The sequence below is a fragment of the Grus americana genome, chromosome 3 (genome assembly GCF_028858705.1).
Source record: "Grus americana isolate bGruAme1 chromosome 3, bGruAme1.mat, whole genome shotgun sequence".
NCBI classification, from domain to species: domain Eukaryota; kingdom Metazoa; phylum Chordata; class Aves; order Gruiformes; family Gruidae; genus Grus; species Grus americana.
In genome coordinates, this window is record NC_072854.1 from 1,081,476 (window position 1) to 1,095,665 (window position 14,190).

Sequence of the window (14,190 nt, forward strand, 5' to 3'; positions counted from 1 at the left end):
TGCCTCAAGGGACAGTAAGAAGGGGAGGAAGCCATAAACAGGAACAGCCAGTTAAACACATCTGACTGACAAATGATAAGGGAGGCAGTGGTGGGAACCACACTAATTGATGAGTGAGAGGGTGGGAAGGTTTATTCCAGCGAGGTTATCTGATCGGGGACATGGTCAACTGGGAAACTAAGGGAAAAAGGGGGAACCAAACCCAAAATATACCAAGACACAGACCTGACAGACCAGACATGGAGACAACGGCAGGAAACAAACCTTGCCAGCGTGAGCGTGCGCTGCAAGGACTAAGGGCCAGTTATTGGTGAGACCTGTGGGGGGATTTGGGGCCAGCTACTGGGGTCAGACTGGGCGTGTAGGTGCCCCTGACCCATTGTGTCAGCCACTGGAGTGAGTGGGGGTCTTTAACCTCCAGCCACTGGGGTGGGAATGGTGTGTGTCCTGAAAATGAACTACCTGGGGGAACGGCGTGAAGGTGGGTGAAGGGCTGAGCACCGGCAGCTGGAGCAGGACTGTGGGTCACAGCCCATGTGCCTGGGGCCAGCTGCTGGGCAGGGAGCAAGTGTCTGTATCCCTGCCTGGGTATGCGTGGAGCGTGTGTGTGAATTCACCACCAAACTTCAAGCCAGACCAGCTGGTGAGTGGGGTGGCCTCGGGCTCGGGCTGGGGTATCAGGCGGGTGGAGGGTCCGTGCCGGTACCTTTGTGCCGTGTGCCTGAAGCACTCTTCCAGGGTTTTTTTCTCCCATGTGTACTGTGCATTGCTTGCAAGCTTTAGGTAATCTTCATCTTTCAGATGTCTCAAGGCCTGTGTGCCAGTAACACCAGCTCCTTCTCCAGTACAGGGAGGCAGTACTCCTTTCAGTGTGTCTGCCGGTCCACCCTCAGAGGGATCATCTGGCATGTCCTTCCTTGCAGGCGTTGCTGTGGGAAGGAATGCAAACATGCCTTCAAGTCACACAGGGATGCAGCAGCTCTCCCTGTCTGCAAGGTTTGTAATTAAAGTTCTCAGTGACTCTCTGAGAAGAGGCGATTAGGGAAGGCAAAAGGCCTGATGATGGTGGGATGTGACTGTAAAGCTGACCAGGGACTGTCCAGTGGGGTGGGAAAGATGGGGGCTGGAGAGGGCAGGTGATGGGGCTGGGGGAAGGCCGGGATGGTGCTGGAAGTGGAGATCTCTTGGGGAAGGGGAATGGGGGCTGCACACAGGGAGGGGGGACGGGAACGACAGAGCAGGGAGGGTGAGAAGAGTTGCCCCTTCCCCATGGGACCCCCAAGACACCCCTGGTCCCCCCTGTCCCTGGAGCCGGTGGGACACGGACAGGCTCCCCGTGGGTTCCCCTCAGCCCCCCGCAGCGCTCCGGGGGCTCCCCCACCTGTGTGCACGGAGCCTGGGACCTGCCAGCCCAAGCTGCATTGGGAAGGTCCCTCTGCTCTGGCCCCTTTGCACCACCGTTCTCTTACACTTTTCTTTAAGGGAAAAACGATAAAACTGCAGCGAAACGCAGGGGGTCGGCAGCCGCGGGGAGAGGCAGGCCGCCCGGGTTCGGCAATCCCTGGTCTCCTCAGGGAGAGCCGGCCTCCCTCGCCTCCGCAGGCGCCCCTGGCTCGCCCTCCTCTGCCCTTGCGGCGAGATCCACCCCGGCGGGACTTCCCCGTGTCTTTATTTCTTTATTTCTCCCCCCAAAAGTCCCTTTTTTAGAGCCGGTAGTGCCAGCAGGAACCGTTCCGTCAGCGGGGGCGGGGCGCAGCCGCTCCCCTCACAGCCCGGCGTCCTCCCGCCCGACAGGCGGCGCCCTCCCGCAGCCGGGCCCCTCGCTTGGCCGGCGGGCGGGGCGCGTGACGTCACGGCCACGCCGGGTGGGCCGATGCGGCGGCGAGAGGCGGGCTACGGCGGCCGGCGGGGGCCTGGGCGGGCGCGGAGCGGCGGGACCGGGCCGGGCAGCGGAACGGGCAGCGGGCTGCCATGGAGTACGTGACCGCCGAGCAGCTGGCCGGCTTCGGCAAGTACAAGGTACCGGCGCGCCGAGCGGGACGCGGGGGTTGAGGGGGGGTCGGAGGGCTGCTGGGGGCCCGGCCGTGGGGCCCGGAGCTCGGGGGGCACCTCGGGGCCTGGCGCTGTGAGGGGGTGTCGGGGCGGCGTGCCTGGGCGGGGGGGCTCGGGGGACGCCGTTTGGAAGGGAGATACACCGGGGGGGGGGTTAGGCGCCGTGGGGGGCGGGAGGTGCCGTGGGGCCCGGAGCTGAGGGGAACACCCTGTGTCGTGGCGGGGAGGCGGGGGCTGCCGTAGGTCCTGGCCCCGTGGGGGGGCGGGGGGCAGCCGCAGCGGGGCCCGGTGCCGTGGAAGGGGGGGGTGGGTGCGGTGGAAGGGCTGTATGAAGCGTGTGTCCCCCCGGTGCCCCGCCACGGCGGCGGTGAGGTCCGGGTGGGTGCTCGGCTCCGTGCAGGGTCCCCCCTCCCGCCCCACGGGCTGTTCCCTGCGTGGGCCGTGCAGTGGGGGCCAGGCAATGCGGTGTAACAAAATGCTTTTCCCCTCTCCTTCGCCCCCCTTCCCCCCCCCCCCCCCCGGCTGTTTCACGGTGGGGGGTGCTGGGTGCAGCGAGGACCAGCGCAGTGAAGGTGTGACCGTGTGAGACGTGGGACCCCTCCTTGGGGGGGGTGAGGGGACAGGGGGACCATCATGTGCCCTGAAGCGAGTTAAGGGGTGTCCGCCTGCAAACTGGGCACCCCCAGCCCGTTTCCCAGCGGGGACGAGGACGCCGTGTGCCGTGCTGTGGGGTACAACGTCCAGGACAACGCGCCGTGAACGTGTCTGTGTGCCAGGCGGGTGTCCCCCCCTCCGCCCCCCGGGCAGTTTGTCCCCGTGGGGAAGGCCAGGCTGTGTGCCATGCACTGGGGTCTGGCGTGGGGACAGCAGAGTGTGGGGTGGTGGCAGCGTGATCACACACCAACCGTGCACCCCCAGCCATGCTCCTGGGGTGAGGACGCACCTTCACGTCCTAGGGTACTGCACGGTACGACATTACGAGGTGGGGTGTGTGTGATCACGTTCGATGTGTGTGGCCCCCCCCCCCCCCCCCCCCCAGGCTGTCCCTGGGAGTGGGGGGCATTGCTGGGTGGGTGTGATTGGGAGCGGCTCTGTGGCAGCTTCTCTGTCACTCCCCACCCCTTCCTGGGCTCGCAGCGATGTGGTCAAGAGGGATGGCTGTGGTGTGTCACTGCACGCAGCGAGGTTGGTGCCTTGCTGGGCTGTGCTGTGGTTGCCTGTCCTGTGAAAGGGCCGTGGAGGAGGAAGCTCTGGGGGCGTGCAGGTCTGCGTCGGGGTGGGAGCGCGGCCAGCCCAGGGCTCCCCCCACATTGCTCCTGCCCTATGGCTGCTCCCTGCGCAGTCAGACTCACAGAAACATGCCAGAGATCATCCCCGTCTCCTCGCGCGAGCGTGCCAGTCTGTGTCTTGTTCAAAGCACTGGAAACGTTTGAAGGAACTGCTGTAAGTGCTGACAGGCTCTGCCGTGGCAGTTCAGATCCCTAGGGGCTGATTTTGGGCCAATGTATGTGGCATCGTTAATGCAGGGGAACACTGGATTGTGTGTTTATGTGAGGGGAGAGTGTTTGCCATGTTTTTTCTTCTTCCACACCAGCAGTGAAGCTAAAAGGTTTCACCTCACCTTCTCCTTTGCTTTGCTCTTGTCCTAGGATCCATCACGTTGGGCCACGTTGCAGTCATCCTTCCAGGGTGGTTCATGGGTTGTCATTTAAGTGTGCAGGACGGTCAGGACGAGTCTGATGTGTTCAGGGAGCGAAGCAGGTGATGTGCTGTCTGGGTGAGGCTGTCTGCGCGGGTCTGATCTCCTCCTGGAGCAGTCTGTGGGGGCAGGAGTGGTCAGGGCTTGCTCACGCTCTCCTTTTGCACACTCAGAGCCGATCAGGTGGAGATAAATGGACTTGGTAGAGCGAGTTTGACCAATGTGACAGGTTGCATGAGGTTCCCCGTGGAAGATAGATTGCGTGTGGAATCGTCAGTAAACTTTAAGTGTGTTTAGAAAGGCAGTGAAAGATAGTGATTTTGTGTGGGTGCTGCAAAAAGGTAAGCAAAGCCACTCAGCTTTGAGCCAGGCCTCCTGAAGTGACTAATTTTGCTTCTGCGAAGACAACGCTTTTGCTGAAGGAGGGTGACTGTCGTGTGTTCAGCCTGTTTCTGGTAGTGCCTGGAGGGGTTGTGGTGCTGCTGCCTTCCCTCTCAGTACTCGTGTGGTGAGAAGGGGGTCTCCACCCTCTACAGATGGTGCTGGCAGTCGAACTTGGAAGGGTCCAGACAACTGCAGCAACCTTTTCATTTGTGTAGCAGGCACCAAAGACCTTCTCCCAGGTCACGATCTTTCTGAAGATGCTTCTGACAGACATGCCATTGCAGTTAAATCTACGAACAGGACGCTGAATGCAGACCAGGGTGAGGAGGAAAGTCCCATCTAGCACATAAAGTGTGGCGTGGGCAGCATCAGCCGCTTACCGTCACCAGTTATGTGCTGGAGTTGTGTTTTCTGGCCTTGGTTTCGGATGGCATAGGGTGAAATGTGTAAGCAGGTCTTGGCTGGAGGTATCGCTGCTCGCCTGGCACGGCCGAACCAACAGGCAGAGGCCCATGAAGCTGTGTGTGCCCTGAGGGCAGGAGTGGGTCTTAGGGGCAGGAGCAGCTTTGCTGTGGAGACTCTGGTTTTACCGAGTCAGTAGGGACTTCGATAAGAGTGGGTGGATTCACACTCAGCGCTCAAAGAGCATCATTTCTGTCCGTTTCTGGGTGCTTGTCAGGGCTGTACAGTGCCGTCAGCGTGAGTACCTGCGGGTGAAAGCGCTTTGCTGGAGATGGCAGTAAACTGCATTGAGAAGAGCAATTGGTGCTGGAGGGGGTGATGAAACCCCAGTCGGTACCTCTGCAGTGCTCCCTTCCTACCTGTCTTGTTTGCTCGGGGAGCTTTTTCTTCTTTGCTGTTTTAGCCTTGAGAAAGTGGCTGATCCAGGCACAAATCTCTGATACTGGGTCATATATTCCAGCTTTGCTTTAGGCGTTGAGGCTTGTCCTGCTCAGCCTTTTCCTTGCCCTGAAGGTGTGATTCTAGGTCCATCACCACTCTGCCAGTTGACCTTCTGGGTACAGCTAACTGTTCCTGCCCAGAAAACTTCCGCAACAGCATAAACTGTCATCCCAAACATTCAGAGCAAGGAAGGAGCAGTGTGGGACAGGTATGGATGGCAATGCAAAGCAATGGAAGAGTAATTTAGCTGCTGCGAAAGAGAAGGTGGCTCACGTTATGCGACTTGAATGTGGACCCGAAGCTAGTGTAGCTGGAAAGCAGCTAGAATGAGTGATTGCTTTTAGGTGGGACCATCCAAAAAGGTGATGCATGGTCAGAACCAAACCCTCTCCAGGGAGACTCCACCAGTTCTGCTGCAAACAGCTCCATGGCCTTTGCCTCTGCCGCAGCCTTTAAACCGTGCCTGGCAGAAGCCCTCCAGCCTGCATGCGACAGATTTGGAGAAGAGCAAGCAGATTTGGGGGGCATGTGGAGGAGGCAACGTGTGTCCAAGGGAAGGAACATGTCCCTGCTCTCGGAGAGGAGCTAGTGTCCATGGAGCTGATACGGCAGAGGCAGAAGAGCTTCATGCGAGATGATCCACAGCTTTCTCCTGCCCTGGCTGGTTTAGTGCTCCCGTTGCTGCCAGGAGCACATATGGGAAGTGGCAAGTCAGGAGTCCAGATGGTTTTAGCTTTGCAGCGTGTGCGTTTCTCCTGACTGGGGGAGAGGTAGGTGTACGCTCCTTCTGTCACAGGCTGGCTCAGTGCCGCGGGTGGTAGGGGTGTAGAGGGAACCGTCCTTTATCTGCTCTCGAAGGGACACCGAAGAGCTCCTCTGCCTGAGGAGGCTGTGCAGCAAAAAGTGCAGCTTTATCGGAGAGTTTTTAATTGTACCTCTGACACTTCATCAGTAGAACACCGTGTCATTTGGGTGCAACGAATGTACCTTTGGAGACAATTTAAGTTGAGGTAACCTAACTGGGAAGGAAGGGTTTCTCTGCCAGAACAAACACATCCTTTGTAACTAATGCACTGCAGCCCTGCCTGGCAGCAGCGTGCTGAGGCTTCCCCCGAGGAGATGCTGTACGTGGCGGTCAGAGCGCCGGACAAATCCTAAGCGTGTCTGTCTGCTCCAGCACTTCCTCTGATTTGTCAGCCTAGTGCAGATGATTGATGCTTCTGGCAGGGCAGAGGTCTTGATATCAAAAATAAAGCTTTTGTTTTGAGGTTGTAGAGCAGGATGCATGTGTCGACCTTCGGAAGAAAAGCAAAGCAGACTCTGCTATCGTCAAGTATGGAATGTTCTCTGCCAAAACCAGACGCTCTGTTACTGTTATGTATTGAATGTCCTCTGCCAAGAAAGATGCAGCCAGGCACTGCTGTTTCAGAGTGTAAACCATGTAGTTGGATGCCAGAGGTCATGATCTGATTCTTAAAAACCTGTCTGCAAATTGCTTTCTGCGAGGCTTCTGGGCAACCTCCTTCTATAAAATTATGGGGAGGAGGAAAAATGGGACTGTCTGGAACATTCACAGAGGGGTCTGCTCCTACTTCGCCTTCTCTAGGAGAAAGACCTACCCCTTTCCTCCTTCCAGGCTGCCTTTGAGTCCTGTTTTCACAGAGCAACCCAAACAACTCTCCCTTGTGCAAGTTGTCTCTGCCTCTCCCGAGCGTGGTGCCCAGAGCTGGATGCAGCGTGTGAGCTGGAGCCTCGCCAGCGCAGCGGAGAGGGGAAGGATGGCTTCGTGCATTGCATACAGCATTAGTATTACTTCTGCTTGTGCGTCTCGATGAGCTGCATGTCGCTTTCTGCGGCATCGTGACTCTTGTAGCTCATTTCGGTGGGTCGGGGAGGCTGCGTTCACAGCTGCTGTGATGCTGAGAGCAGCTCTGGAAAGCGAGACTGCAGGTGAGGGCAGAGCACTGCAACTTCACGTGTCCTGTTAGTTACAGACAGCTTCGATGGTTTGTTGCTGTCTTTTTGTATTCCGGTCACATGCCCTGCGTTTTCTGTAGCGTTTCCTTGCCTGGTGTTGTCCGAGCTGCTTGTGCTTCTGCTTTATTCAGCCCTACCCTCTGGGGTCCTGCACTGTACTGGAGTCTCTGATGACTGTTCCTGGGGCACGTCTTACAGCCAGATGTGTGGTCGCTATATGGCTCTTTCATCCAGCTCACGTAGGAGCAGGGAAAGTACTTGAGTGATGTGTGTAAGTGGCCTCTGATCGTGTGTTTTCCTTACCGTGTGAGCTGGGTGGAAGCGCAGGTATGAGCCTCTGTCGTCATGCCGTCTGGATCTTGGGTTTTTCTTAAGGGTGCGTGTTATCCTCAGGAGTTATGGTTTGTGGAAAACGCCACTGAAGGAGGACATGGGAGTGCCCCTCCTTACGTGTGGCACAGGAGGGACTGAGCTGTCCCACGAGAGGAAGGCAATGACACGCTGTCATGTTTGGGTCCAAAGGTGGGACAGGCTGGTGTCTCACCCCAGACGCTTTGGGAGCATGTATGAGTTCGGTAAGAGGAAAGTGAATTGGGCCTTGGGAAATGCCTTTTATAGCAAAACTACCACACCCTAAAATCCTTCAGTTTCTGTGTCCTCACTTCTGAGCAGGAGCTGGTGATGGCAGCCCATGGGGAACACACAACCAGCAGCAGCACGGGGGAGGCTGGCGGCAGCCCGCTTACTGGTGCCTCTTGTGAAGAGGTTCTTTGTCTCGTTACCTGCGTGGGCAGTAAAACGAAGTCCTCTTGGTGTCTGCTGCCACATGCCTGCTAGGCTGAAGCCTGGGAGCAGCCGGCAGTGCTCAAGCACTAAGAAAAAGTGTCCAGACTCATTACTTGTCCCACCTTCTCTCTCTGGCTGTCGATCTGCTGTGAGCTGGTTCCGTTCTCCCAGTGCAGAGGGAAGTACCAGCACCGTGGCAGGTCCCAGCCTTGCTCTCCTACCGAGGCGTCCAGTGTAGAACTGCCCAGAGCTGCAGGACGGCTGCAGCAGCGAGGGGTGACATCTCTTGCCTTGGCAAAGGAGGGCTCTTCTCCAACTGCATGTTCCTGAGGGTGGAGAGGGCACCTTGTACGGAGCAGAGCTGCGTGGCTGAGAGCATGCAAGCCCTGGGGTGGGTTCGCACATAGCAGAGATTTTGCACCAGGAGGTACCGATCTGTTATCCCAATAAGAAAAGCACTCAGATGCTGTGAGGTGCCATTTGTAATGCTATTATTAGAGCTAACACTATAAGGAGAGAATAGTATAAATAATCTTACATCCCTTTAGATGTAACTGAAGGTGGTGAAGCATCAAACGGGCCTCCGATCCATGCACAGCGTGCTGGGCAGACCCTGTACGTGGAAGGTATTTCCCTCATTTCGATCATTTGAGCTACTACAGGATTTTCTTACAGGAACAGAACTCTCTTCCTCATTTCCAGTGTCAGATGGAAAGGATGTTCATGAGAGCTTTTTGCTGCGTTTCTAGATAAAGGCAAGGACACGCAGGTGGCCCAGCCATTGATGCTGAGTGGGGCCTTGAAGGATTTCTTTTCATTGTGGAAAGTACTTTCCTCCTGGATGCTCTTCTCCATTTTCTGCACCCTTCTTCCAGGGGGGAACCCCTGATCTCCTGGGCTGTCACCAGCCCAAGCCAGCACCAGCAGTAGACCTGCCAGGCGCTGCAGATCCATGAGTTGTGTGTGTATCATCACGCTTTGGCTGTTCATTGAACAGTTTCTGTAGGTCCCTTAAGCCAGTCTCACGTGGCATCCTCTCTGCTCTGAAGAAGAGGGTGCTCTTCCCCTCAACCAGTCTCAAGAAATCCTCTTGCCTTCAGACTTCAAGTGCCGTGGAGAGCCAGGCTACAGATGCTGCGCTGCAGGAAGCAGATGGCTGGAAGCTGTCCCTAGCAGGCTTTTACAGGCTGCTCTGGAAATACGAGCCCTAAAGAGATCTCTGCAGGGTTTGCTCTGCTGAGCAGACACCCCAATGTGTGCCAGTGGCAGTTCAGACCAGTGGAACAGCAACAAAACTGGTAGGAGAGCAGCAGAAAGGAAGGCTTGAGGCCATGGTGATTAAAAGTCCAGTCTTCCTCACCCCCAGCCAAAGAGCTAGTCTTCTCCTGCAGGGTCCTTAGCAGGAAGGGTGTGGAGGATGGGAAGCCTTTGAGCCCTGATCTTGAATCACTTAACTCCTTCCCCAAGGGCTCTTTTAATTGCTCTGAGCCTGTGTGTGTCTGTGTCTGCCTCTAAACAAGGCACAGCTTCCCAAGGTGCTGCTCCTCGGCTGTGCTGTGTTGTGGAGGATGCTGTAAGGAAGTCCAGAAGTTGTCCTAGACTTCATGACTTTTAAGATGAGCAGCTGTAAAAATTAGAGGTGTTTTTCTTCTTTCTTCTCCTGCTCTGCAGTTAAATTAAGGGTTTTGAACCTCTGCCCAGCTGCTGCGGTTGGAGGAGACAGTAGCAGCACTTACAGGTTAACTGGAAGGGACCTGGCTCGTGAGCCTTGGCTGAGCTTTTGCTCTGTACTAAGCAGTGAGATGAGGGTAAGGATTTATCTTGCTTTCTAGAGATGCTTCTGGCGTGTGTTGTAAGGTTTTGATGAGTGATGAGCTAGTTCCACTCCCGGGACCTGGTCTGTGCGTGTTTACATCTCATTGTATTGAACAATCCTGAAACTGCTGCCGGCAGCTCAGGGTGCTGTTTGCTGCTGTAGGAGGTCTGGTTTCTCAGCGGTGGCCTTTGCTCGACAGGGTATCGAAGGTATTGAACCGTGTTTTGGTGGGGGATTCCCAGATTCTCTGTTTTTAGCCACACAGTGGCAGTGATGAAGCCCTTTGTGGTCAGGGACCTACTGCTACTTCAGTCCCCAGTGGGCCCTGCAGGGTTTTCTAGGAGGAACTACAAACCTCTGTGGGTTTTTGTATGTGGAGATGGCTTGCCCAGGGACATGCAGCTTGACTGTATTGGCTGCCAAACAGCTGGTGCATCAGCACGACTGCCAGGCCAGGGCTGCTCTTCCCTGTGTGGTTTGGTTGATGCTCACAGAGTGATGCTTGTGCTGCTGCAAACCACCTCTCTGCCCTTTCCTCCTGGGGAGGGGAGCTGTCGTTGGCTCCTCACTGCTGTCTGTGCGTGTTTTTTGCTGCAAACCCTACCCGTAAAGGCGTGAACGTGGCAGCCTGTGTGTGCGATGGATGTGGGTAGTGGACTCCGTGTCCTGTCCCGCAGCAGGAGCCCTCCTGGCTCTTCTCTTGCTGTGCAGGTGAAGGACGCAGCTCCTGCTCTGCCTGGCTGACTGCTGCCCACGTCCCTCGGCATCCTTTGTCCCACCTGAAACAGAGGATTGCTGTCCCCAGCTGATGGTTGGGAACATCTGCTAAAACCAGGTGCCTTTCTCCTGGGCACGAGTGCGATGGAGGAGTAGGAAGCAGAGTCCAGCAGCCTTTTGCTCTTCAGGTTCCCTTAAAAAAAAAAAAAAAAAAGAATCTGTTACTTACTTGGCATTTTTGCTCTGGATATTTGATAGATCTTTGCACACAGCTTCCTCTTTGTTGTCCTGCTTGGAGTCTGCTTTGATGGTTGTATACATCTCCCGCACCTTCTGTAGGGAGCAGGCTGGGCTCCCCCATCCCCAGTGTCAGTGTCAGTGCAGAACTGGTCCCAAAACGAACGACCACAGGCATGTGGAAGGGAAGGAGTGGTTGACGTGGGTGACACTGATAAGCGTGTGGGTGTATTTGGCTGTTTGACCACTTTCCATGTGCTGGAGGAGCCTCCCTAGTCCTGTCGGAGGGGCAAGGGTGGCGTGCGGAGGAAAGCTGGGTCGTAGCTTTACCTTGAGTGCTCGCCCAGCGTTGCAAGATGTGCAGAGCAGTCACTTAAATATAGCGTAGGCTGCTTGTCAGTCCATCTTTAGTTGCGCTGAAAGTTAACTGCGATGTTTATTGGTGCGTGTCGAATCTTGGCTACGATGAACTCCGTCATAAAAGTCACTCTCTGCTAATTAGCAGCAAGTATTTGGCTGTTGAGGCTGTTTGGAAGAGAACCGGAGTGCACTGTGGAAATGAAAGTATCACTTCCCGTAGCTGGCTCGGAAAATGGCCGCGTTGTTAGGGCTTGTGTCACTGACCTGACTTGCGGTGCTTCATGTCTTGCACAAAGCAGGATGTCTGCGCTTATGAAGTAATGAAGTAACGCAGCTTTTTTTCTGTTAATTGTTAATTTCCTCTTTGCGGAGAGGTGGGATGGGGGATACAGAGTGTTACGTGCTATAGAGGGTTATGTGCTTTGGAAAAAAAGTGGTTTGTGCCTTTTGCATAGGCTCTGTTGAAACTTGAAGGTAGTCTTCCCCCTCTTCCCCGCAGTGCCTCGCTTCATCTGTAGTCATCTCCTGATGTGCGTGGGCTGGTGTTTTCCTTTGATAGGTATACTTAAAAGTTCAACTTGACTTCTTTTTCTAGGGATTGTAACGAATTCTCTTTTCTTGCACCAACGTGCATATTCTCCTGGTTGGTGGGTTGCCGTCAAACCCAGCTCTCTCCTGGATTCCCCCCAATTCTGCCTGGCCTCGTTGGCCTCTGGAGAGGAGAGCGGGGCTGTGGTCTTGTGAGTGTCTGCAGCTCCTCGCGAGGGGCAGCCTGGAGGGGCCAGTTCCCCTTGATGACCCAGCAGGAAACGGGATTCGGGGTGGTCTTCTGGGTCTGAACAGGGTGAGCACAGGGTGGATGTCAAAGTGTGCTTGGGGATGGAGAGCGGCTGCTGCCTTCTCCCCTGCCCCCTTGCCCAGGTTGCACTGCCATGCTCACCATGGTCCGTTCTGTTCTCCTTGGGCACCATGAGCAGGCTTGCAAGACTAGTCTAATCTCTCAGGTACTCAAGCCCTCTTTTTCAAAGTCCAAAACAGCTCTGATAGCAGTGGGAAAGTCTTTCAACTGTCACAGTGGTATTGTAACGGGTTTCCTGTTTGTACATTTCTGCTTCTGCCTTTTCCTCCTTCCCTTGTTTTTCCTCCCCAGAGTCACTGCTGATCCCTCAATTTCCACTACAGAGGTTCGTTGCTGGCTAATTCTCCTCTAACTGCATCCCTGCCGCAGGCCCCTCAAGGTTCATCTTTCCCACTCCTCTGCTCACCACAGAATCCCTGACTGGTTTGGGTGGGCAGGGACCTCCCAGCCCACCCAGTGCCACCCCTGCAATGGGCAGGGACACCCTCCACTAGCCCAGCTTGCCCAAAGCCCCATCCAACCTGGCCTTGAACACTGCCAGGGAGCCAGGGGCAGCCCCAGCTTCTCTGGGCAACCTGTGCCAGGGCCTCAGCACCCTCACAGGGAAGGATTTCTGCCTCACATCCCATCTCCATCTCCCCTCCTGCAGCTTCAGGCCATTCCCCTTGGCCTGTCACTCCCTGCCCTTGGCACCAGCCCCTCTCCAGCTTTCCTGGAGCCCCTGCAGGGACTGGAAGGGGCTCTAAGGTCTCCCCGCAGCCTTCTCTTCTCCAGGCTGAACCAGCCCAACTCTCTCAGCCTGAGGTCTCCAGAGCAGAGGTGCTCCAGCCCTCGCCTCATCTCCGTGGCCTCCTCTGGCCTGGCTCCAACAGCTCCATGTCCTTCTTGTGCTGGGGACCCCCGAGCTGGACGCAGCACTGCAGGGGGGTCTCAGCAGAGCGGAGCAGAGGGGCAGAATCCCCTCCCTCGACCTGCTGCTCACGCTGCTGGACACGCAGCCCAGGACACGGGTGGCTTTCTGGGCTGCCAGCGCACGTTGCCGGCTCATGGTGAGCTTCTCGTCCTCTGAGCATAGTTTCCAGGAGGATCTGCTGGGCACAGAGGTGAGACTGACTAATCTGTAGTTCCCTGTATCTTCCTTTTTCCCTTGTTTAAAAATGTGGGTTCTGTTTCCCCTTTTCCGGTCAGTGGGAACTTCACTGGACTGCCAGGACTTCTCAGATATGATGGAGAGTGGCTTGACCACTTAATCCGCCAGTTCCCTCAGGACCCACGGGTGTATCTCATCAGGTCCCATGGACTTGTGCACCTTCAGGTTCCTTAGGTGGTCTCAAACCTGATCTTCTACAGTTCTTCATTCTCCCAGCCCCGCCTTTGCCTTCTGCCACTTGGGCGGTGTGGCTGGAGCCGTTGCTGGTGAAGACTGAGTCAAAAAAGTCGTTGAGTACCTCAGTCTTCTCCATACCCCCGGTAACCAGGTCTCCTGTTTCATTCTGGAGGGGCCCCACATGTTCCCTCCTCTTCCTTTTATTGCTGACGTATCTATAGAAGCTTTTCTTGTTGCCCTTGATGTCCCTGGCCAGATTTAATTCTGTCAGGGCTTTAGCTTTCCTAACGTGATTCCTGGCTGCTCAGATAGTTTCTCTGTATTCCTCCCAGGCTACCTGCCCTTGCTTCCAGCCTCTGTAGGCTTCCTTCTTGTGGTTGAGTTTGCCCAGGAGCTCCTTGTTCATCCATGCAGGCCTTCGGGCGTTTTTGCCTTACTTCTTTGGCATACATCACTCCTGAGCTTGGAGGAGGTGACCCTTGAATACCCACCAGCTGTCTTGGGCCCCTCTTTCCTCCAGGGCTTTGTCCCATGGTATTCTACCAAGCAGGTCCCTCAAGAGGCCAGAGTCTGCTCTCCTGAAGTCCAGGGCAGTGATCTTGCTGTGTGCCCTCCTCACTGTTCCAGATCCTTGTGGATCTTGAACTCCACCATTTCATGGTCCCTGCAGCCAAGGCTGCCCTTGAGCTTCACATTCCCCACCAGCCCTTCCTTGTTGGTGAGAACCTCTCCTTGTTGGCTCCTCCATCACTTGGGGAAGGAAGTTATCATCAGTACATTCCAGGAACCTCCTGGATCGCTTATGCCCTGCTGTGTTGTCCCTCCAGTAGATATCAGGGTGGTTGAAATCCCCCATGAGGACCAGGGCTTGCGAACATGAGGCTACTCCTATCTGTCTATAGAGGACCTTGGGTGGCCTGCAGCAGACCCCCACTATAGTGTTCCCTGTCCCTGCCCTCCTTTTAATCCTGACCCATAAGCTCTCGGTGGCTCCTCACCCGTCCCCAGAGGAGCTCCATGCACTCCAGCTGGTCAGTGACATAAAGGGGACATCCCTTCCTCATCTACCCTGC

The 14,190-nt window shown here is 55.9% G+C and overlaps 1 protein-coding gene across 2 annotated transcripts in view; it reads left to right on the forward strand.

The window, feature by feature from the left end:
* Window positions 1–1,872: 1,872 nt before the first annotated feature.
* SELENOI (selenoprotein I) overlaps window positions 1,873–14,190 on the forward strand; it is a 33,943-nt gene continuing 21,625 nt past the window's right edge. For both annotated transcript variants that reach the window (XM_054821208.1, XM_054821209.1), the window contains exon 1: window positions 1,873–2,019. In XM_054821208.1, coding sequence (XP_054677183.1) covers window positions 1,972–2,019 — 48 coding nt within the window. In that variant the 5' untranslated portion in view covers window positions 1,873–1,971. The remainder of the gene's footprint in view (window positions 2,020–14,190) is intronic.